Genomic DNA, 25,522 nt, shown 5'->3' with positions numbered 1-25,522 from the left:
ATCCAATAAGTACAGACATTAAAACTTAAAATGTTCCCCTTTAATCTGAATTTTTCCTGCTGCAAACGAGTCAGCCCTGCTGTGCGTCCTGCTAACTGATCTCTATTGTTTCACAAGTTGATGGAGTTGCGGAACTTTCCCCTATAACTAGGGGAAAAAATTCGCCCATCCCTATAAGTGAATAGTGATCAGTTTCCCACAACGTGAAAATAACACCCCCCCCCCCTTCCCCCATCCAACTGGATTTGGAGCAGAAGTTGAAACATTTGACCCACAGGATAAAAATTGTTTGACTGCTCAAAGCTGATGGGGGGGGGGGGGAAGACTCCCTGGCAGCAAAATTAGGATAATGCTTTGATAAATGAGCCCAACTGGTAGAAAATATTTTTTGATTCTGAGAAAAACCATTAAAGTTTTCTGAATATTTGTAAAAAAGTAAAAAACAAAAAAAAAAACATTCGGCCAAACCCGAATCCTAATTTTCATATGCAAATTAGGGACGGGAGGGAAATCATGTGACTTTTGTCACAAAACAAGGAAGTAAAACATGTTTTCCCCTTCCCACCCCTAATTAGCATATGCAAATTCGGATTTGGTTCGGTATTCGGCCGAATCTTATCACAAAGGATTCAGCCGAATCTAAAATAGTGGATTCAGTGCACCTCTAATTTGAACAGGAAAAACAACAGATTTTTACATCCATTTTTGGAAAGATTTGCATTGTTTTCACGTCCTTTCGCCCAGGAACAAAAGTTCAGAAAGAATGAGCATTGAAATTTTCCATTTTTTTCACCAGTGATAAAATGTTAAAAAAAAAATAATAATACTAATTCAAACTGACGGCAGTAAAAATAAAAGTTTGATCAGCTGCACTGGAAGAGGGACCACGCGCCATTGCTCTTCAACACCTTTAAATTCAGTGATATTCACTTTTGTTTGTTATTTACCTTGTTGTTCTGCATCTCGCCAGTTTGGTATTTCACCATCTGGTTGCTGGGGTCTTTTTTACCCTAGCAACCAGACAGTGGTTTGAAGGAGAGACTGGAATAGTAAAAGGAAAGGGACTGAATAGGAGGATAAGGAACAAAAATGAACAATAACAATACAATTGAAGCCTCTTCTCTTTCCAGCTTTCAAATAGGGGTCACTGACCCCATTTTAAAAAAAACAAATGCTCTGTAAGGCTACAAATGTATTGTTACTGCTACTTTTTACTACGATCTTTCTATTCAGGCCTCTCCTATTCATATTCCAGTCTCCTATTTTTATCAATGTATAGTTACTAAGGGAATTTGGACCCTAGCAACCAGACTGCAGAAATTGCAAACTGGAGAGCTGCTGAATAAAAAGCTAAATAAGTCAAAAACCACAAATAATAAAAAATGAAAACCAATTACAAATTGTCTCAGAACATCCCTCTCTACATTGTATGAACAGTCAACTCAAAGGTGAACAACCCCTTGAACCTCACAACGAAATGAAAACCGCAATTCGGTGACATTTACTGGCTAAATGATTACTCTGCGTTGTATTTACTGGAATGGGCCGTTCATTAGTGTCGGACGGCTATAAGCCAATGTTGGGGGGGGCTCTGCCAAGTAAATACAGGGGTTGCCATGGGAACAATGGAAGGTAGAAGGGTTTATTAGAGGGGGGCACAGGCAGTGACTTGTAACTGTAGCGAGTGCTCAGTAGCTAAAACCAACTGACACAAAACACTGTCAAATAAAACTCTCCGATGTACTTACAATTAAAGGAGCTACAATTTAAAATACATTAAAAAAAAAAAAAGCTAAAAATTTCTTTAAAAAAAAATAAAAATGATCAAATTATTTCTTTTAAAAATAAAAGTCAAATAGTGTTTCAGGAAACATAAAATCTCTCTAATCGTATCCCCCTGCAGCGACTGCGTGCGACCTCTCGGGGTGCTGGGGGGCTCCTGGGACCTTGCTGGCAGCTGGTGGGCTTCACGGAGCAACTGCCATGCACAGGGAATCGGCAGAACTGGAGCACAGGGGTGAGAGTAAATAGCAGCTTGGGGGCAAGTAAAGCCTCATCACCTTGTTACCCATCATGCCGAGGGAATGGGGACTCAGTTCTCCAGGTGCCACTGCTGGGAAGCAGATCCGTCGCAGATTGCCATGGAAACGTAGCCTTTATGGCTGAGCAGATCCACAAGCTTCAAGCATTGGCCGACAGAGACCTGGTACAGACGGTTGGTTTTCTAAGAGAGGGGGAGAAAAGAAACAAGTGTCCTTATTGGTGGCCCAGCAACACTGACACCCAAGGTCTGCCCAATATTGATCAATAGCAGATGAGATGGGCAGGCAAAGTGCCTGGGCAGTGCCCATAAGCTGCTGATCTGGCTACCAGCAAGGGAGGTATGGCTAGTAGTACAGTGGGAATACATTATTTAGTTACAGGGCACTGCTGTGATGAAAGGTTTGTCTGAGGTTTTACTTGCCCTTTAAAAAAAACTAAAGCCTAACTAAAGTAGCAGCTAGAAATGTTGTACATTATGTTTTGTGCTTCTGTACCAGCCCAAGGCAACCACAGCCCTTTAGCAGTAAAGATCTGTGTCTCCAAAGATGCCCCAGTAGCTCCCCATCTTCTTTTCTGCTGATTCACTGCACATGCTCTGTGCTGCTGTCACTTACTGAGCTTAGGGACCCACTCACAATATACAGTACACATAGAATAGAAATGTCACAATATAAGGCTGATTAGTAATTAATACACATAATTACTACATGGCAGCACAGAAACCAGTGCAATTAGCATCAGAATGTAATAATCAGCAAACCTGTAGCATCAGCTTATATTACAGACCAACCTCATTTTCTGCTGGATAATTAGTGACGAGCCCTAAGCTTAGCTTCTCAACAGCCAATCAGAGCCCACTGAGCATGTGAGTGTCACAGACACTTTCCAAGATGGTGACCCCCTGTGACAAGTTTGAAGTCCTGGATCATTGCTGCTATTGACAAGCTGAAACTTTAGCCTCGTGCAATAAGTTCACTATATAAAATATGGCATTTTTAGGGTTTAGTTCTCCTTTAAAGTGAATATAGAATCCTATTTTGTATATAAGAATAATAATGACCTACCCCAAACACCCACTGCTGGGAACCCCCTGAGCCGTGGCATTTCATAAGTCGGGGAGGATCAGACGAGCGGGTCTCTGACATATCCAGGCACAGTAAGTTGCTCAGGATCAGCTCGTGCTCTTCATTGTAACTCCATACCTGCAAGGGTTACGGGGGGGGAGGGGTTGGAGAAGACATTCATGATCATTAGTCAATGGGTTTCTCTATGACAATATTATATAGTGAGTTTTTGGGTAACAAGACAGTGGGGTGAAAGACGCAGAATAGGCACCAACCTGTTCGGAATCATTAAAGTCGCAGTCTTTTACAACCACTAATCCTCCTTTCTGACTGGGGTGTCCCTGTGCCACGAGGCATTTGTTGGTTTGCATGTTGATCAGCTTGGGAAGGGAAAAGACACAGAGGTTAAAGGGATTCTGTCATGATATTTGTGGTGTCGTTTTTATTACTAAATGACACTGTTTACACTGCAAATAATTCACTCTACAATATAAAATGTCATTCCTGAACCAGCAAGTGTATTTAGTTGTAATATTGGTGTGTAGGGGCATCTCAGGTCATTTTGTCGGGTCATGTGATTTCAGAAAGAGCCAGCACTTTAGGATGCCAACTGCTTTCTGGCAGGCTGTTGTTTCTCCTACTCAATGTAACTGAATGTGTCTCAGTGAGACATGGGTTTTTACTATTGAGTGTTGTTCTTAGATCTACCAGGTAGCTGTTATCTTGTGTTAGGGAGCTGTTATCTGGTTACCTTCCCATTGTTCTGTTGTTAGGCTACGGGGGGGGGGGAAAGGGAGGGGGTGATATCACTCCAACTTGCAGTACAGCAGTAACGAGTGACTGACGTTTATCAGAGCACAAGTCACATGACTTGGGGCAGCTGGGAAACTGACAATATGTCTAGCCCCATGTCAGATTTCAAAATGAAATATAAAAAAAATGTGTTTGCTCTTTTGAGAAATGGATTTCAGTGCAGAATTCTGCTGGAGCAGCACTATTAACTGATGTGTTTCCAAAAAAAAACCCTATTTTTTCCCATGACAGTATCCCTTTAAAAACCTGCGGAGTTCAGTAGAAGGAGAAGTGCGCGGTGGAGAAGCAGAGAGAGCGCTCCCCAGAGATTGAGTATGGGGCGCATGTTTATTTGTGGATCTGGTACTGCAGGAAAAGCTTCTTATAACACAGTCACATGACTCTTGTTATTCACACCAGGGAGGCCTGAAGCCATAAAAGAAGGAATAGTGGGCAGGGACATGCAAATGACTCCTTAAGTCTTTAGGCCCAATGATGCATTAAGAACCACTGGGTTAATAGGTTGAGTTGTGTCACCCTATATCTCTGCATAGTGTCCTCTTTACTGGAGCTGATGATTTCTGGCCTCTTGGATAGGGCTAATATTTAGGTTTATTTGCCCTTTAAAACAAAAGATATAGACATGCTGCAGGGCTTGTACCGCTCCATGCAGGAATTATTGAGGGGGGCACCTGATATTAATAATCACACCTGTAGCGATTAGTACGGGATGAGCCCAAAACCAAAGGAAGTACATTTAGGGCCACAGGGCCCCCATGGATGACTATCTGTCCTGGGCAGGTGAAGAGACAGGGGATGCAGGGAATCCACTATTTGGGATTCTGCAAAATCGTTTGTGAAAGATTTTGCCAAACATCGAAAATGAACCCAAATCCTAATTTGCAAATTGGAGGCAGGCAAGGAAAAAAATGTTTTACTTCCTTGTTTTGTGACAAAAAGTCACGTGATTTCCCTTCCTGCCCCTAATTTATACATGCAAATTAGGATTCCGTCGAATCCTGCAGAAAAAAGCCGAATCCCGAACCAAATCCTGGATTCGGAGCATCCCTAAATGAAACACAAACCAAAGAGCGGCTGCTTCAAGTTTATTTCTTACCCTGCCTCGCTGCAGTATTTTTGGTCTCTTTTGGCCTTTATTAATGAACACTGGAGGCTGCGGCTTGGCGTTGGGCCCGGAAACCTGCATCTCGGGGTAAATGTTGTCCAGGTACCACTTAAAGGATTTGCAGTTCAGTCTTTTCCTCAGCGTCAAACGATCTCTGATATCCCCGAAATCCCTGTTCCGCAGCTCCGGCCTCAGAGCAAAGTACTGATCCTACAGGGGAAACCAATGAGAGGGAGGCGCCAGTGAGAGGGAGACACAATGAAAGGGAAACACAATGAGAGGGAGACACAATGGTGCAAATTCACTAAGCGCCGAACGCTAGCGTTACTTGGCTAGCGTTTGTCATTTTCGTTACTGCGCAAATTCACTAACGAACGCTGGCGTAGTTTCGCTAGTGTTACTTCGCACCCTTACGCCTGGCGAAGTTTTGCTAGCGACGTAACTACGCAAATTCACTAACTTGCGCAGTGTACTGAACGCTACCTTTTACGCTAGACTTCCTTCGCCACCTCAGACCAGGCGAAGTGCAATAGAGTAGATAGGGATTGTTTCAAAAAAAGTCAAAATTTTTTCTAAGTCCCAAAAAACGCTGGCGTGTTTTCTACATTATGGGTGATAGATCGAAAAAAAAATTGGGGCTCCCCTCCTTCCCCCCTACATTTCCTGACTCATGGCAACTTACCTAGACAGTGGGCACATGTGTAGGGCAAAATAAAAATTTTATTTGATGAATTGAAGCTTTTCTAGGCATTTGTAGTGCAGATACGTATTCCTCCATTGAAATTTGAATTTGGCGCCCTATGCAAATTAGCCTTCGATAGCGCAACTTCGCTTTACTTAGCGAATCAACGCTAGTGCAACTTCGCAACCTTACGCTACCCCTCTGCGCAACTTCTGATTTTAGTGAATTTGCAAAGCGCTGGCGAAACTACGATTGTTAGTGAATTTGCCCCAATGAGAGGGAGACACGGGGATCTGTATGTTCCTGGCAGGACAGCGCCCCCTTGTGTAGATGTTCCTTCTCTGAATCGCTAACAAAATGTACAAAAGGGATTAGTCTGGCTGGTTATCAAATTAAGATTTGGGGATGTGACCTCAGACTGCTCATGTTGCTGCCATACAGCGAGTGAGCGCACTTTAAAAGTAAAAATAAAAAAGCTCACACACTAACAGGGTGACAGACAAGGTTGGTGCTATTTCTTCTGCACACAACAGACTTACTCCTATTGTCAAAGCCAGAAAACCATCCCCAGTGTCGATACCTTATACTCATCCATCCACACGTGTGCCAGGCGCAGGGAGTTGTGGGCCATGGTATCGTGACCTCCGGGTGAACCGTATGGGCGTCTCTTGCGGAAAATATGGCCGACCCTGGAGCAAGGAACGATCAGCAGGCTGCCACCGCACATCCAGATCTGCCGGCACAAAACATACTCAAAAACGTATACGTTATAGAATGGCTCGTTCTAAGCAGCTTTTCAATTGGCCTTCATTTTTTCTGCAGTAGAACCCCCATTTTACATTTTTCAGGGGACCAGAAAAGAATGGTGTAAAATCCAGGAAATCGTAAAATCAGGGAAATGTATTATGTATAATATATAGGTGGGACCACAAAACAACAATGTAGAATGAGGGAAAACTTAAAATCAGGGGATGTAAAATGGCGGTTTTACTGTATTTTATAGTTTTTTTTAAATAATTTGCTTTCTTCCGACTGTTTCCAGCTTTCAAATGGGGGTCACTGACCCCATCTAAAAAACAAATGCTCTTTAAGGGCTCTTACAGACTAGCGTTTCAAGCTGCGCAGGAGTAGACGCATTCAGTTTTTTTTAATGGGGCTGTACTCACACAGGCGCATGTAGGCGCCAAACACAGGTTGAGACATTTTTCCTGCGTTCGGCGCCTACATGCAGCCCCATTGAAAAAAACTGAATGCGTCTGCTCCTGCGCTCCCCATGCGGCTGAATGCATAAAAACGGAACGCAGGGGAGCGCAGCTTCAAACGCTGGTCTGTAAGAGCCATAAGGCTTCACATTTAGGGGCAGATTTATTAAGAGTTGAAGTGAAAATTCGAGTTTTCTAAAAAAAAAAAATTAAATTGTGATTTATCCAAATTCGATTCGAGTTTTAATTCAAACTCAAATTTTGAGATTTATCATACTCTGGCCCTTTAAGAACTCGAATTCGACTTTTTCCCACCTAAAACCTGCCGAATTAATGTATTAGTCACTTGGAGACGTCCAGGGATCAATTTGGTGATGTTTGTTGCCTTCCTGACATGCAAGTTTTTTTTCGGAGAAAAAACGAATTGAGTTTTTTTTTTAAATTTGAATCAAGTTTTTAAAATTTGAATTCAATTTGAGTTTTCGGGTCGTTTCAATTCGTCCAAATTGAAAAAATTTGATATTATTAATACATTTCAGCAGGTTGATTTTTGAATTTATGGGAGTTTTGACAAAAATTCAACCCTTGATAAATGTGCCTCTTACTGTTATTGCTACTTTTGATTATTACTCATCTTTCTATTCAGGCCTCTCTTATTCATATTCCAGTCTCTTATTCAAATCAGTGCATGGTTGCTAGGGGAATTTGGACCCTAGCTACAAGATTTCTGAAATTGCAAACTGGAGAGCTGCTGAATAAAAAGCTAAATAACTCAAAAACCACAAATAATAAAAAATGAGAACCAATTACAAATTGTCTCAGAATATCCCTCTCTACGTCATACTAACAGTTGGTTGAAGGCAAGTCCAACGCAGGGCCCAACACATTTTATCTCTGACATTTCAGCCTAGTAACCTTGGTGATGGGGGCGGGATTACCCGGGAACAGTTGCAAGATGGCAAAGTGACCCCATAGGTCCATGGTGCTGCTTATACTTCAATAAATAACACTTTCCTCACTTCTTCAACTACAAACGGATGCATTTTTTTCCCCGGTGGTGTTACGGTGTATATAAGAGGAGCACGATATTTACCCGGAAAGAAATTTCTAGGTTTTCACCACCCCAGATGTCCATGCCGCTATCGTACTGTCCCAGTGTGTTGAAATATTCCCTGTCCATCGCAAACAGACCCCCGGCCATGGTAGGAGACCTTGATGAAGAATAAAAGACACTGTTAAAGGGGTGGTTCACCTTCAAACATCTAGTTGTTTTCAAATAGATCCCCAGAAATAACAACTTTTTCCAATGACTTTCTATTTTCTATGTGTGGCCGTTTTTCTAATATTGAAGTGTAAAGTGTAATTTTTCACCGTCTAAAGCAGCTCTGGGGGGGTCGCCGACCCTGTAAACCGTTCTAAATGGATACATTTAGTTGATACATTTCTTATATTTGTCCCTGCTGAGCAGAGTTGCTGGGTTTCATTACAGGCCGCTGTTAGACTTGATACAATAGTTGCTGATACTCCAGAGATGCTGCTGAGAAATGGATCAACTGAACTGCCAGACTCAAACACCAGAGACACGAATGCTCAAACTTAGATTTTGGAAAAACAGTAAAAAAATAAATAATGGAAAGTAATTGAAAAAGGTGTTTATTTCTGGGGAACAATCTGAAAACAACTCAACTGAAGAAAGTGTTTGGAAGGTGAAAGTACTGAACTTACCCAATTACTAGAAAGCACATGGACAATCTACACTAGTTGTGTGTGGCCCCCAACCTCACAACCAATGTGTTCAAAATCACTGATCACTCGTGTTATATATGAGCCCCTGAGCCCTATAAACCCGACCCTAACCCCACCCTGCACCGACCCACGCCCGCCCCAGCTTCCGGGGGTCCTTTTATAGACCCGCCCCGCCAATGACGTCACAATGGGTAAACCCGTGGGTCCCGGGTCGGCCCGCACATCACTAGTTCACAGCTATAAAATGACCTTTTTGCTATAATAAAACCTTATAGGTTCTGATGAGACTCACACTGTTATACACACAATAACTAGCTCAGTAGGGGCTACTAAATGATATGTAACCCGAGAGCTGAAATCAGTATCACAGGCCCCTCACCTTATGGCTCCAGGTATTAGTCACCAATGTGTAAAAGAAACGGATCCGCACACACACCGATTAATGCAGTCGGGGAATATCCTGTTTGGTGGCTGAATAAAAGGGGATATTCCCGACTGCATTAATCAGTGTGTGTGCGGATCCGTTTCTTTTACACATTGGTTGCTAAGGGACCCGGCCGGGTCAACGGAAGGAACGCACCACCAGCTTGCAGGATTGGTGAACTACAGGTGTGCGGTAGGAGAATTACATTGTAATCCAGTTATTAGTCCACTGGTCACCTGAGCCCCGAGTGGTGGGACCTGCCGGCTAGAAAAACAGGGCAACAAATGGAAAAGCCACTTACCTGCATGGTCCACTCACTCCCCCTAAGCCCAGTTCCTTTAATGGCCTATAAATTGAGTGTTTTAATCTCAAATCTCACCTCTGCTGTTCTCACTAACTGCAGTACCCCCCTCGCCCCATAGAAGCCCTGACTGCCATACTGCCAGACTGTCATACTGCCAGACTGTCATACTGCCGAACTATCATACTGCCGAACTATCATACTGCCGACTGCCATACTGCTTAGCAAAGCGATAAAACTCCCCCCCCCCTACACTGCTAAGGGAGCCCTACAACCTAAGATTAAAGAATATTTTAAATTAAAGGGGTTGTTCACCTTTAAAGTAACTTTTAGTATGACGTAGAGAGTGATATTCTGAGACAATTTGCAACTGGTTTTCGTTTTTTATTATTTGTATTTTTTGTTATTTAGCTTTTTGTTCAACAGCTCTCCAACTTGCTATATCAGCAATCTGGTTGCTAGACTCCAAATTACCCTAGCAACCATGCACCGATTTGAATAAGAGACTGGAATATGAATAGGAGAGGCCTGAATATAAAGAGGAGTAATAACAAGTAGCAATAACAATACTTTATAGCCTTACAGAGCATTTGTTTTTTTTAGATGGGGTCAGGGATGCCCGTTTGCAGGCTGGAACAAAATCAGAAGACAAACAATTTAAAAAAATATATAAAAAATGAAGACCAGTTGCAAAGTTGCTTAGAACTGGCCATTCTATAACATACTAAAAGTTAACTGAAATGTGAACCACCCCTTTAAATATAAAACAGACAGATTTCCCTTTAAATTAAATGGAAGGCCAGTATCCAAGGCTTTTGGGAAATACAAATTTATAAGGAAATTATAAGGAGCCGTTACACACAGATTTTCCCCCCACACTGCACAGCTAGAATTTATAGGTCCAGTGGAGTCGGCCCAACCGCACAAATGCAAGTAGCAGATTGAGCCGTATCCTTTGCTTTGGCACAATCATCCCTTGGCCTCTACTGAGTCGGTTATTTATGAGCAGTTTTACTATAAAACTGGCAGGATGAGACATTAGAGCTCTTGGCAGCGACTTGGCCCAATGACATTCCATGAAACTGTGAATGGACTGAGAGCAGCAGGGGATATTGTGCTTGTGTTCTACTACAACTACACACAACTACACACAACTACACACAACTACACACAACTACACACAACTACACACAACTACACACGTATCATGTGCTTATCTCCCTACATCCAGGCTACTTGCCCCATCTCACTATAAGGGTCTGCAGAGAGACGGTCATCAAGGAGGAGTCACACAAAGTACCCAATGCCCTTTGTGTTGGGAGGGGCCCGTGGGGCCCATTGTGTTGGGAGGGGCCCGTGGGGCCCATTGTGTTGGGAGGGGCCCGTGGGGCCCATTGTGCTGGGAGGGGCCCGTGGGGCCCATTGTGCTGGGAGGGGCCCGTGGGGCCCATTGTGTTGGGAGGGGCCCGTGGGGCCCATTGTGTTGGGAGGGGCCCGTGGGGCCCATTGTGTTGGGAGGGGCCCGTGGGGCCCATTGTGTTGGGAGGGGCCCGTGGGGCCCATTGTGTTGGGAGGGGCCCGTGGGGCCCATTGTGTTGGGAAGGGCCCGTGGGGCCCATTGTGTTGGGAGGGGACCGTGGGGCCCATTGTGTTGGGAGGGGGCCGTGGGGCCCATTGTGTTGGGAGGGGACCGTGGGGCCCATTGTGTTGGGAAGGGCCCGTGGGGCTCATTGTGTTGGGAGGGGCCCGTGGGGCCCATTGTGTTGGGAGGGGACCGTGGGGCCCATTGTGTTGGGAGGGGACCGTGGGGCCCATCTGTGAGTTAATTACATTAATGGGAATGTGGGGAACTGGGCTGCCAGTGTAAAATATCACATAGACAGAGGGAGTTTAAAGGCTCATTTATACGGGAAAGGGTTTTATAAGAGAAATGTGATGTTATTGTGCCAGTGTATTACTCATTCTATCCCTAGTTATTCTGCTTGGACACAGATATCCCACTCCTTCGCTCTAACAGTGCCCAGTACTCCACTAACCCCGGAGCTCTCCAGACCACCGTTAGCTACAAAGAATGCTCTGTGTGTATAGAAAAAACATGGCCCTAACTGACACTCTTCTATAGTTCCAGGGATATTCATAGACCTTCATTTATTTTACGGCCGATACCTTTACATTTTGAAGAGAGAAAAAAAAGCATGGGCTTAATGTTGGCAAAAAGTGCCTGTATTTATTGGATCTCACAAGATGACCCTGGTGATCTCACAAGTACATTTATGTCCATGTCAGCATGTAACGTCTGTACTACAGGTGTCAGGCTTGCAGGACTAGTGTTCCCTGTTTAGAACATGTTCCCTTTTGGAATGATCGCTCTAGATCTGCAGTGTGCCCATCTCTGGACAGATGTTATTCAGTTCAGACTGCAGATCAGTACTCTTTGGTCCCCCCATACTATTCATTTTGCAGTTTTACTTACCTAAACGGTGCAGTAAATCCTTCAGGGCCTCCCAGCTCTGACAGAGGAACAGGATCCCACTTGAAATGCAGGCCCCAGTTAAACCCCCCACGTACAACAGGGGATTGGCTGTAGATTAGAGTATCAGCACTAATGATATCAATGACAGGACAGACCACTGTTTTGGGGTTCTCTCTGATGGGGGCAAGAAGGGGCTGCAGCCACATCTCATTCACCTCACAGTGACTGTCCAAGAAGACAAGTACGTCTCCTGCAATGCAACAAGGAGAAAGGTAAGTGGATGTCCAGGTAAAATTTTGATAGCTGTAAGACGGTCGAGGTATTGTATGGTGAACAACAGACTGACTTAGGAAAGGTACAGGTTGCTATACACTGTAAAACTCCATTGTGACGTCATTGCTGGTTGATTGTGACTTTGCTTCTGGATTGCACAACCAAAAGGGTAATACCCCCCAATGCTCAGGTAGTAACCAACCCTACCCTCAAGAGGTCTCTACCCAGTGTTCTACACTGAAACAAATATGTGCTACGACAAGATATCCAACATGGAATCTTCATCAGCATGCGAGTAGATCAACTAGATGTGATGCTAGGATGTTAATAAATGACCCTTCCATTTGGATTCGTTCAACGTTGCCTTTACCTGTCGCGTGAGATGCTCCGACCATCCTGCCACGGATCAGCCCCTCTCGCCGTTTGTTTCTCACCAGTTTCACCTTCTTGGAAAGGTTCTCTTGCATGTAATAGTCCAAGTCCTTTTTCAGGTCATCTAACGACAAAGCAAACATTAATAATACATATAAATATGCATACACACGGGCAAGGAATAATATATAAACGCACGTCATTAACAGCCTTGTCTTAATAAAGGGGAACTATTGCGAAAATTAAAGTTTAACATTAGAGATGCACCAAATCCACTATTTTGGATTTGGCCGAACCCCCGAATCCTGCGCATAAGATTTGGCCGAATACCAAACCGAATCCGAATTTGCATATGCAAATTAGGGGTGGGAAGGGAAAAACATTTTTCTTGTTCTGTGAAAAAAGTCATGCAATTTCCCTAATTTGCATATGCAAATTCAGATTTGGTTCGGCCGGGCAGAAGGATTTGGCTGAATCCCAATCCTGCTGAAAAAAGCCGAATCCTGGATTCAGTCTATCCCTATTTAATATAAGCTTCATCATACTGAAATAAGAAACTCTACATAAAATCAATTAAATATTCTGTACCGTTTCTGAAGTAATCAAGTTTGTATTCACTATTCCTCTCTCAGCAACTGTTTCTCTTCATTCTCTCTTCATGCAGCAGTTGGGTGTCAGATAAATGATCCAATATATCTTATAGGGGGGCTCCTTTTGCCTAGAAGATGTATTAGAGCTCACTCTATTAAAATCACCAGACATCATGTCTCTCTACATGCAGAATTTGTGCAAACGACAGTTATTTTGTTAGATTTTGTTTGTACTGGAATCAGTTATTTGAGTGAGCTCTAATACATCTGCTGTGAAAGGGTTGCCCCCCTATAAGATATATGGGATCTAACTGTCAATGAATATCTGACACCCAACTGCTGCATGAAGAGAGAATGAAGAGAAACAGATGCTGAGAGAGGAATAGTGAACATAAACTTGATTATTTCAGAAACGGTACAGAATATTTAATTGATTGTATTTAGAAAGTTTCTAACTTCAGTATGATGAAGCTTATATTAAATTTTCATTTTTACAATAGTTCCCCTTTAAGGACACACACACCAAGAAGACAAGGTATATAAATTAGCAGTTGGTGCTGAAGAGCTCCCTCTAGAGGAGGAGAGTAGTTGGGAAACAGGACAGTACCTAGTTCACTATTATCATCCACTAGTATGATCTCATGGAGCAGCTGGGCTGGGGTCCGGTCCAACACGCTATGGACAGTGCGCAGCAAGGCAGAAGAAGCTTCATTATAAAAACAAATAACAATACTGGCCAGGGGCAGATCAGCCGGGTAAGTCTTCTTGGAGCACCTGGAAAGGGACACAATACAAAGAGACGTTTTTTATTTTTGGGCTATGTCCCCTTTAAAGATTCGTGGAAGGTGTGTTTGCTTTCATACCAACACCCACTTAAATATGTGGGAATTCGGGGGGGGGGGGCTGATATTTCTTTTGCTTTGAAATGTGTTTGTGGTGAATGCAGACAGCTGAGGCCGCATGCTAGCGAGTACAGGAGTAAAGCAATTCCAGCAGAGCATCTCATGTCGGTCTGAGGGAGTGTTGGGGGCAGCAGCTGGGCCTGCGAGTGAATAGAGAGGGGCTAGTGACGGCCAATGGAATCCACATGGCTCTCCAATTTATTCTCTATGGCACAGCTTTATAGCAGTTACAGTTCATGGGATGTAGAGAGTTGTAGTTCATCTTACAGTGATTAAACACCATTTATATCAGTCTCTACCCCCAGTGGAGCTTACAATCTGAATTATCCTGCCTGTAGGTTTAAAGAGGAACTATTACGAAAATGAAAAATGTAATATAAGCTTCATCATACTGAAATAAGAAACTTTTTAAATATAAACAATTAAATATTCTGTACTGTTCTGGAAATAAATCGGGTTTATATTATTCCTCTCTCAGCATCGGTTTCTCCTTATTCTCTCTTCATGCAGCAGTTGGGTGTCAGATGAATGATCCAATATATTTTATAGGAGGGGTTCCCTTTCCGAGCAGATGAATTAGAGCTCACTCAACTGATTCCAGTACAAACAAAGTCTAACAAAATAACTGCCTTTTGCACAAATCCTGCATGTAGAGAGACATGATGTCTGGTGAGTTTAATTAGGGATGCACCGAATCCAGGATTCGGCCTTTTTCAGCAGGATTTGAATTCATACGGACCAAATCTGAATCCTAATTTTCATAAGAAAATTAGGGACGGGGAGGGAAATTGCGTGACTTTTGTCACAAAACAAGGAAGTAAAAGTGGTTTTCCATTCCCCACCCCCTAATTTGCATATGCAAATCAGGATTCAGATTTGGTTCGGTATTCGGCTGAATCTATCGCAATTGATACAGGGGTTCAGCCGAATCCAAAATAGTGGATTCGGTCCATCCCTAATTTTAATAGAGTGAGCTCTAATACATTTTCTAGGCAAAAGGAGCCTCCCTATAAGATATATTTTATCATTCATCTGACACCCAACTGCTGCATGAAGACAAGAATGAAGAGAAACAGATGCTGAGAGAGAAATAGTGAAGATAAACTTGATTATTTCAGAAACATTACAGAATTTTTTATTTGATTATAATTAGAAAGTTTCTTATTTCAGTATGAGGAAGCTTATATTAAATTTTCATTTTCGCGATGGTTCCCCTTTAAGGAGTGCAGGAGGAAACTGCGTACCCAGAGCAAACACACAGGGAGAACAGACAGTGCCCAGGACCCCAGCAGGACTAACCACTGTTACACCCATATACTTGCAACATCTACTTAAGATTTCTTTTTAATTATTATTTTTACATGGAACACTATTTTCCACCAGGGAAGACAGGACATTATTTATGGAGTGTTTATTTACATTGCAGACGAGGGTAATGGCCTGTGACTTGGAGCCACACAGACTGAAGAAATGTTTTGATCGTTCTGTTTGTTGCAGTGTTTCCATTGCTAATGTGAGGCTTCCTTATGGGGCTCAGGGTTTTCTCAACCTCACAGCACAAGGGGAGGGGGGTATTTAGAACAACCTGAAAGTGTAATGTGAATTATATTCTATGGCACAGGTTACTGAGGGCTATGGGGGCTAAGCTTAAACTTGCAGGGTTTCTTTTAAAGGAGAAGGAAAGTCTAAAATCAACTTAAGCTCTAAGGGGTAAATTTACTAAGCGGCGAAAATTCGCCAGCGACAGCTTTGCACCCATCGCAACATTCGCCTAGACGCTAATTTACTAAGTTGCGAAGTTTCATCCCGGGCGACGAACGCTGGCGAGTTTTCCCTAGTGTTACTTCAGCAGTGCGAGCAAATCAAAGCGAAGCGTTCAATTCTGCCTAGCTCAACTTCGTTATAGGTCTTGCGCTCAGGCTAATTTGCATACGGCGGGAAATTTAAAGTTGAATGCACCTCTTTATGTTACATGTTGCATCTAATACATTACATTTACAATGATAACTAGACCTGCCAAGGGAACCTTAATAAATTGAGTTAATATATTGCCCTACACATGAGCCAACTGTATAGTTTATGTTCCATATGTTAGAAAATGTATGGGGGAAACTGGTTGCACAAAAAAAAAAAAAAATAATAATGAAAGAATTTTGCAGACGATTGCCCTGAAAAAAAGAAAAGACGCCAGCGTTTTTTGGACTTATATGATGTAAGTAACAGAAGATTGAGGAAAATATATGCACTCCATTGTACTTCAGTGCACAGATTTACCCCGTTACACGGCGCTGATCGAAGGAATTACAAGAGACGGTAATGCTCAATTTTCTTGAGGCTTTATTTGGCACATCTAGTGAGTTTCTGGCAGTGGGTTGGTGAGGAAAACCTACGCGTTTCGTGACCCTGACGAAGTGCCTGGAAAGAGGGCACGAAACGCGTAGGTTTTCCTCACCAACCCACTGCCAGAAACTCACTAGATGTGCCAAATAAAGCCGCAAGAAAATTGAGCATTACCGTCTCTTGTGATTCCTTCAATCAGCGCCGCGTAACAGGGTAAATCTGTGCACTGAAGTTACCTCCTTAACAAGGAGAGGAGGATCCCGTGAGAGCTGCGACCGAAGGGAGAGACGCTGCACAAAGAAGGGTGAGCTCCGATATCATTTCTAGGCCTATTTTTTGGTGCTTACTCCATTGTACTTCCCCTGGTCTGAGGTGGCGAAGGCAAGTCTGGCGAAAGAGGTAACGTTCAGTAAAATCCGCATCTTAGTGAATTTGCGGAGTAACGTCCACTCGCCAGAGCGAAAATTCGCCTGGTGCTAGAGTGCGAATCACTGCTAGTGTCTATCTCCTTTGCTAGCGAAGTGGCGCCTGCGCCCGTTAGTAAATCGGTGAAGTGACTGAAAGCGGTAACGCTAGCGAATTGTCGCCAGCGTTAGTCATTTCACCCTCTAGTAAATTTGCCCCTAAGTGTTGACCATGAAAAGCAAATACCTTTACCATCAAGCATTTTCTCATTAGTTTTTTCATTAATCTTTGTGCTGCAGTCATATTTAAAAAAAAAAGTTGAAACGTATATAATAGCATACCCATGCTGCAGTCCACAAATTGCTCTCAATAGGGCACACACATGCGCAATAGTTCCCAGCGGTGCCTGCACATGCGCAGGAGGATCTTCTGGGTCAATGTCATGCAATGGCGTTGCGGTCACGTGATGCAGCCATTCCGTCATCGCTGACCTCTCGGCCCTCGCCTCATTGAATTCAGTTCCAATTGCGCGCCTGCTTCCCCGTTGATAGGAATCTAAGGGAAGCTTTGAAGCTCCTGCGCTCACTCTGGTTTATTTTACAGTTTGTAAGCGAGAGCGCACGAGTGGTGGAGCAAAGACAAAAAGTAAATGAAGCAAGCAGGCATGCGGGTCTGTAGTACTGCATTATTAATAAAGGAAAAGACGCATGTATGCGCAGGTGTGGCTCCTTGTTTGCAGTCAGACACAGAATGCGCAGATGATCACAGGGTCACAAAGGAGGCGCATGCACATTAGTGCGGAAATGAAGCTCCAATTTGAAAATGGCGGCGCCAAACTGTTAACAGCGCCGAAACTTCTGAACGCTGGTGCACAAAAGCAGCAATGATATTAAGAGTTTTTACTGTGTTTCAGGAGGATGGAAAACATAGTGAAGTAGGTTTGGTTTCCTTCTCCTTTAAAGATTTTATTTTTCAATTTTCAAATTATAAAAACAAACAGTTACAGTAAAAGGAAGAGGGAAGGGAGAGAAGAAAGAAAATAAAGAGAGGCAAGGGGTTCCAATTATTTTGTGTCTAGATTAGGATTTGAGTCTCATCAGATAATTTGCAGGTTTAGCCAAGTCCCCCCGTATAACTTCAAACTTCTCCCGGCAGCCTCTCGCCAAGTAAGTGAGTTTCTGGCGTGGAAGAGAATCATTCACCAGTTCCCTCCATTGTTGCAGATAAGTGGGTCAAGGGATTTCCAACACATTAAGATTAGCTTTTTTTGCATAATACAGCAAGTGAGTGTAGCATGAGACTGGAGCTGTCGGTCCCCTGTTAATCCCAAAAGACAGAGCTCTGGGGAACGGATATTTGGGAGAGCAAGTTTCTCATTTATATAGTGGAGGACGTTACTCCAGAATCTCTTATTATCGGAAACACGTCCAAAATACATGAAATAAAGAGCCCACATCCACTCTGCATTTGGGACATTGATCAGAGACATTTTCATAGATTTTTGCCAAGCCGTAGGGGGTTAAATATTCCCTGTTTAAAAACTTGATTTGGACATATCTATCTTTCATAGAAATAGATAACGCTGGGACCAACTTAAAGGGGTTGGTCACCTTTGAATTAACTTGTAGAGACTGATATTCTGACACCATTTGCAATAGGTTTTTATTTTTTACTATTTGTTGTTTTTGAGTTATTTAGTTTTTTATTCAGCAGCTCTCCAGTTTGCAATTTCAGCAATTTAGTTGCTAGGGTCCAAACTACCCTAGCAACCATACACTGATTTGAATAAGAGAATAGAGTATGAACAGGAGAGGGACTGAATAGAAAGATGAGTAATAAAAAGTAGCAATAACAATACATTTGTAGCGATGGGGTCAGTGACCCCCATTTGAAAGCTGGAAAGAGTCAGAAGAAGAAGGCAAATAATTATAATATATAAAAAAGAAAAAATGAAGGCCAATTGAAAAGTTGCTTAGAATTAGTCATTCTGGAACATACTAAAATTTAACTTAACGGTGAACCACCCCTTTCAGTCTACTAGAAAATCATGTAAACATTAAATAAATCCAATAGACTGGTTTTGCTTCCAATAAGGATTAATTATACTGTATCTTAGTTGGGATCAAGTACAAGCTACTGTTTTATTATTACGGAGAAAAAGGAAATAATTTTTACAAATTTGGATTATTTGGATAAAATGGATTTTAAGGGAAAAGGCCTTTCCGTAATTCGGAGCATTCTGGATAACGGGTTTCCGGATCTTTCCGTAATTTGGATCTTCATACCTTAACTCATGTAAACATTAAATAAACCCAATAGGTTGGTTTTGCCTCCAATAAGGATTAATTATATCTTAGTTGGGATCAAGTACAAACTACTGTTTTATTATTACGGAGAAAAAGGAAATCCTTTTTAAAATATGTAATTATTTGATTATAATAGAGTCCATGGGAGATTGCCTTTCTGCAATTCTGAAATTTTCCGGATAACGGATCCTGTACCTGTATCAAAGTTACAGTTTTCAAAACGACATCTACAAAACTTGGCTTGCTATCATTTTTTTCATTGTTTATTTGTAGTTTTTGAGTTATTTAGCTTTTTATTCAGCAGCTCTCCAGTTTGCAATTTCAGCAATTGGGTTGCTAGGGTCCAAATTATCTTAGCAACCTTGCAATGATTTGAATAAGAGACTGGAATATGAATAGGAGAGGCCTGAATAGAAAGATAAGTAATGAAAAGTAGCAATAACAATAAATAAGTAGCCTTGCAGAGTATTTGTTTTTTAGATGGGGTCAGTGACCCCGACTTGAAAGCTTGAAAAAGCCAGAACAAAAAGGCAAATAATTACAAAACTATAAAAAATAAATAATGAAGACCAATCGAAAAGTTGCTTAGAATCGGCCATTTTATAGCATGATAAAAGTTAACTAAAAATGGCATCTTTCCACATCTCATCTAGCCCTTTGCCATTTCATCCTAGTTTTTTCTAGGGACACGGGCCCGATGTGGCTAATAAAGTGTTTAGTGAGGATAAAGGTTTGGTCAGGTCTTGTCTATGCAAATATACCTCTAGTGTTGTTTCCGCTAGGTTTACAGGTTTGTGGGGGATTGTATAGAGAAAGCATGTTGTATCTGCAAATATTGTGAAGCTCTTGTCATAATGCTTCATAGCTTTTACATTGTCCACCAGAAGTAATATCCCCTAGAGCAGTGATCCCCAACCAGTAGCTTGTGAGTAACATGTTGCTCACCAACCCCTTGGATGTTGCTCCCAGTGGCCTCAAAGCAGGTGCTTGTTTTTGAATTCCAGGATTGGAGGCAAGTTTTGGTTGTAGAAAAACCAGGTGCACTGCCAAGTAGAGTCTCCTGTGGGCTGCCAGTCCACATAGGGGCTACCAAATAGCCAATCAAACCCCCTTTTTGGCACCGCAAGGGACTTTTTCATGCTTGTGTTGCTCCTCAACTCTTTTTATGTCTGAATGTTGCTCACGGGCAAGAAAGGTTGGGGACCCCTGCCCTAGAGTTTGATTCCCATGTGGGCCCATCTAGAAATATCTGGTATGGAATGGAAGTAGGGAAGGAAGTTACTACTACATAGAGGGGTTCCGGGAGACCAGGCATCAGAGGAGCCCCAAATTAGCTTCAGGGATTTGTGAAAGGCCTGTATAACAGTTGCCATATCTGGGGTTACAACAGAGTAAGAGGAGGCGCCACGTAAGGGAGCTTCAAAGGAACCTACTCCTGCTGCCTCAAGGATCACCGACAGATTATTTACACTGGGAACCAGACACCAGTAGGCGAATACCAGTTGGGCAGTGAGAAAGTACAATCTGAGGTTAGGTAAAGCCAAACCACCGCCAGACAAAGTTATAGGGTTTAATCACATGTGTAAAGGGAGACATTGTATAATGGGGTTCTGCAAGGGGTTTGTTTGTATTCTCCCCATGTCTGTGTACTCCAGTTTCCTCCCACACTCCAAAAACATACAGGCAGGATTATGGGCTCCTGATAACACTGACCCTGGTGTGTGTGTGAATGTGATGGGGACCTTAGATTGTAAGCTCCACTGGGGCAGATGGGAATAATTGACTATTGCCGGTTTAGAAGCTGTGTACCAGATCAGTGCTATACAAATAGTCAGAAAACGCACGAGAGAGAAGGGGGGACCTACTTGGAGTCCCTTGTGTCTGGCAGGTCTCTGTGGTAGCCGAGTCTATTGCTGATTAACAGATTGAAGGCGTGCTTCTGGTAACCAACGTCTCTCACATCCTGATCTTGTTCATTGAAGATCATGCCTGAAACAGAAGTTGTAAGGGTTAAATAACAATAACAAGGGTGCCTGTATTTAAATGAAAGTGTTTTAAAGTAATGAATATATCATGTAGTGTTGCCCTGCACTGGTAAACCTGATGTGTTTGCTTCAAAAACACTACTACAGTTCATGTAAACAAGGTGCTGTGTAGCCATGGGGGCAGCCATTCAAGCACAGGATACACAGTAGATAACAGATAAGTACTACTATAGTTTATATAAACAAGGTGCTGTGTAGCCATGGGGGCAGCCATTCAAGCACAGGATACACAGTAGATAACAGATAAGTACTACTATAGTTTATATAAACAAGCTGCTGTGTAGCCATGGGGGCAGCCATTCAAGCACAGGATACACAGTAGATAACAGATAAGTACTACTATAGTTTATATAAACAAGCTGCTGTGTAGCCATGGGGGCAGCCATTCAAGCACAGGATACACAGTAGATAACAGATAAGTACTACTATAGTTTATATAAACAAGCTGCTGTGTAGCCATGGGGGCAGCCATTCAAGCACAGGATACACAGTAGATAACAGATAAGTACTACTATAGTTTATATAAACAAACCGCTGTGTAACCATGAGGGCAGCCATTCAAGCACAGGATACACAGTAGATAACAGATAAGTACTACTATAGTTTATATAAACAAGCTGCTGTGTAACCATGGGGGCAGCCATTCAAGCACAGGATACACAGTAGATAACAGATAAGTACTACTATAGTTCATATAAACAAGCTGCTGTGTAGCAATGGTGGAAATTGAAAAAAGGCTATATGGCACAGGTTAAATAGTGGATAACAGATAAGACCATTATGTTCTACAGAGCTTACCTGTTATCTACTGTGTATAATGTGCTTAAATGTCTGCCCCAATGGCTACACAGCAGCTTGTTTATATAAACTATAGTAGTGTTTCTGAAGCAAACACACCAGTTTTACTAGTGCAGGGCAACACTACATTATTTTTGTATTACTTTAAAACACTTATTTTTTTATGTAACTGTTCCTTTAACCGTACAGCATTTTAGTGCTGCTGTCACTTTAAGCAGTGGACAAACCACGTCTCACTGGTGAATGAGTGAGGGGGATGAGTAGTGGATCTGCAATAATCTGTCCACTTTGCAGTCACTTGCAGAAGAATGTCTGGATTTCTCTGCAGCATCTGCGCTACATCTGTTCCGTGCGGAGTCTTTATAGATTTATTGGCTGCATGAGGGGTAAATGGAGGTTAAACCAGGGATGTGATGAGTTGGGGGTTACAGACAGTATATTGCCGACTTCAGCTGGGGGTGCCCAAGAACTGTGAGAGATACAAAACCAGACTACTGTGTCTCTGCCCCTTCCTGCACTGCTGATTCTGACTTATGAAGATGTTGCACTGGTCTGATAAAGAGCTGGATTCTGCTGAATTGCTTCCAAAGCCTCCAGGGCCAAGAATAGAAAGGGACAGACTTTTCATCATCCGGATCAGCTAGAATTTAGGTCGGATTTTCAGCCAAAAACGGAACCCAATGTTCACGTGACTTTTTCCAGCCTGAAATATCGTCATTATGAGTACGTTGCTGTATAGAAATAGGCTCTTTAGTTGCCCTTTAGTCTGGCAGGCTGGTTATACAGCGACTCTCCTTATTCCATTATTCACATGATCACTGAGAACAGCTAAATGGACACTGAATGCAAAAGACTGAGCAGATTTTTGACTCTCTATAAACCAGTTCAATGTTTATGATCAGCGCAGGATGAATCCCAGAAGTGCAATAATGCAGGAGGAATATCCATGATGCTACATTATATTTACTGTATCAATTCAGGGCAATAACATGTGGAGAACACGTAGTACATGGAATGGCATCTCCGTTTCTCACAACTCCTCCTCTGAGACAGGTCACTCTCAGTGGCAACAACAGCTGGACAATCCATTTATAGATCTATTGGGGTCTTCACCTGTCACCTCAATTGTAAGGCTGAGCCTCCATGTGGGAGGGGCCTGCGTGGGCTTCTTATATCTGTTGGTATGAACATGGGGAGACCTATTCCTCCTCCTCGGACACTAGTAGTGCTGCCCTCCTCACACTGGGTGGTTAACATGCTAAAATGGACTATCATTATCATTAAAAGGGGTGGTTCACCTTAGAGTTAACTTTTAGTATGTTTTAGAATGGCAAATTTTCAATTGGCCATTATTTTTTCTAAACTATTTGTCTTTTCAGCTATCACTGACCCATCTAGAAAACAAAGTCTACACATGTATTGTTATTGCTACTTTTTATTACTCATCTTTCTATTCAGGCCTCTCCTATTCATATTCCAGTCTCTTATTAAAATCAATGCATGGTTGCTAGGGTAATTTGGACCCTAGCAACCAGATGGCTGAAACTGCAAACTGGAGAGCTGCAGAAAAGAAAAAAAAACCAAATAACTCAAAAAACACAAATAAAAATTAAAACCAATTGCAAATTGTCTCAGAATATCATGCTCTATATCATACTAACAGTTCATTTAAAGGTGAACCACCCCTTTAACAGGAGAATGCGGATGGCTAGAGCTGCTGATGTTATTGCTGTTTCCTGCGCTCCCAGAAACTCCCTGCGCTTCCAGACAACATCTTTGGACGCAGAGCATTAATTTAGGCCAATAGGCAAAGAAAGTGGATCTGACCCCAAGTGAGAGGGAAAGCTGGGGCCTTCCTCCCTTCAGCCTGTGCTCACATCCCATCCACACACTGACAGTGGTCCACAAACATAGTAACGTAGCGAGTAACGTAGCGAGTAACGTAGCGAGTAACACAGTAACAGTTAGGTTGAAAAAAGACACATGTTCATCAAGTTCGACTTTTTAACTCTATAAATATAACCTGCTTAACTGCTGATATACATTCCCAAATGGGGGGGGGGGGGCATTAACAGCCAAAGCCAATTATTTACACCCCCAGGGCAATTAGTAATGAAAGGAGTATTTTGGTGGCTTAAACCTCTCAATAACATACAGGCAAGGCACTTAGCGTGTGATTAAAGCGATTAAAGTATCCCTTCCTGTGTGTGTTTGGGAATCGGATAGGGACCTTAGATTGTAAGCTCACTGGGGTGGGGACTGATCTACAAAGTCTGTAAAACGGTGGGGAATAAGTTGTAGCTATACAAGTGATAATAATAGAAATACATGGGGGGGCATAAGGGACACAACTTGAATCATGGGGGGGGGAGGCTCACTGACCCTGCCAACCAAAAGAAGCAGGATCTCTCCCTAGGGCCCAACAATCGGATCCGATACAGGCGGTCGGATCGTGGGACCGAATACACGCACAGATGCGGCCACGATCCAAGGGGATTTTTTAACCTGCCGAGATCTGCCCGACTTTAGGCCAGATATCGATCGGAGAAGCCCATTGGATGGCCCCACAAACGTACCAATAAGCTGCAGACTTGGTCTGTCTGCAGCTATTATCGGCCCGTGTATGGGGGCCTTTAGGCTGGTTAGGCAGGTTGTTTTGCAAATGTAACTGGCTCTTTCTATACTTTGCACTGGGGGTTCAAACTACCTGTGAAGAAGCATGCAAGGCTGATTTGCGTTACATTATTTCAAGAGACAGAACCAGCAGTGCCCACATGACTTTACTAATGAACGCAGCAATTTGGGGGCTCACCCAATTCCGGGGAGAGGTCTGCGTTGGCTTCAGCCTCTGTATCCAGCTGATTTCCATTGTGGCCCTTGCGAGAGTCAATAGGCTGCCCAGCGGAGTAGCGAGGGTAGATTTTTTTAGGGAGAGGCTTATACGGCTCCAACCCCTTGATGGGCACATGTCTGAAGCCTTGCTGTTCCTCGCTGAAGTTAAAGTAAATGAAAAGTAGAAGCGTCCAGGTCACGGATGTGAAGAGGCAGCCATAGCAGAAACAGCGAAGTGCAGCACTGCCCATCCTCCTCCTCCTCCTTCTAGCATCGTCGTGGGCCCATCCTTGGTTCCCTAAAAAAAAGTACAGAAAAGGTCACATTAAGAGGTGGTTCACCTTTGAGTGAATTTTAAGTATGTTATAAAATGGCCAATTCTAAGCAACTTTCCAATTGGCCTTCATTTTTTTCTTTTTATAGTTTCTGTATTATTGACCATCTTCTTCTGATTCTTTCCAGCTTTCAAACGGGGGTCACTGACCCCATCTAATAAATGCTCTGTAAGGCTAAACATTTATTGTTATTGCTACTTTTTATTACTCTTCTTTCTATTCAAGCCTCTCCTATTCCAGTCTTTTGTTTAAATAAGTGAATGGTTGCTAGGGGAATTTGGACCCTAGCAACCAGACCATTTAAATAGCAAACTGGGGAGCTGCTGAATAAAAAGCTAAATAACTCAAAAACCACAAATAATAAAAAACTGAAAACCAATTGCAAATTGTCTCAGAATATCAGTCTCTATATTATACTAAAAGTTAATGTAAAAGTGAACAACCCCTGTAATAAATCACAATTGGAACAGG

The 25,522-nt window shown here is 42.6% G+C and overlaps 1 protein-coding gene across 1 annotated transcript; it reads right to left on the bottom strand.

Annotated features, from left to right (window-relative positions):
* Positions 1 to 1,628: 1,628 nt before the first annotated feature.
* On the bottom strand, positions 1,629 to 25,014 carry galnt11.L (polypeptide N-acetylgalactosaminyltransferase 11 L homeolog; the record flags this gene model as incomplete). The annotated part of the gene is given in 11 exon segments (NM_001127806.1): positions 1,629 to 2,224; positions 3,108 to 3,245; positions 3,383 to 3,487; positions 5,017 to 5,235; positions 6,288 to 6,440; positions 8,003 to 8,120; positions 11,854 to 12,103; positions 12,497 to 12,622; positions 13,696 to 13,862; positions 20,907 to 21,030; positions 24,697 to 25,014. Coding segments are annotated over 11 exon segments (1,803 nt in total). The 3' UTR covers positions 1,629 to 2,092.
* Positions 25,015 to 25,522: the final 508 nt, after the last annotated feature.

Source organism: Xenopus laevis, chromosome 6L (assembly GCF_017654675.1).
Source record: "Xenopus laevis strain J_2021 chromosome 6L, Xenopus_laevis_v10.1, whole genome shotgun sequence".
NCBI lineage: Eukaryota > Metazoa > Chordata > Amphibia > Anura > Pipidae > Xenopus > Xenopus laevis.
This window is presented reverse-complemented; position numbering and strand designations above follow the sequence as displayed.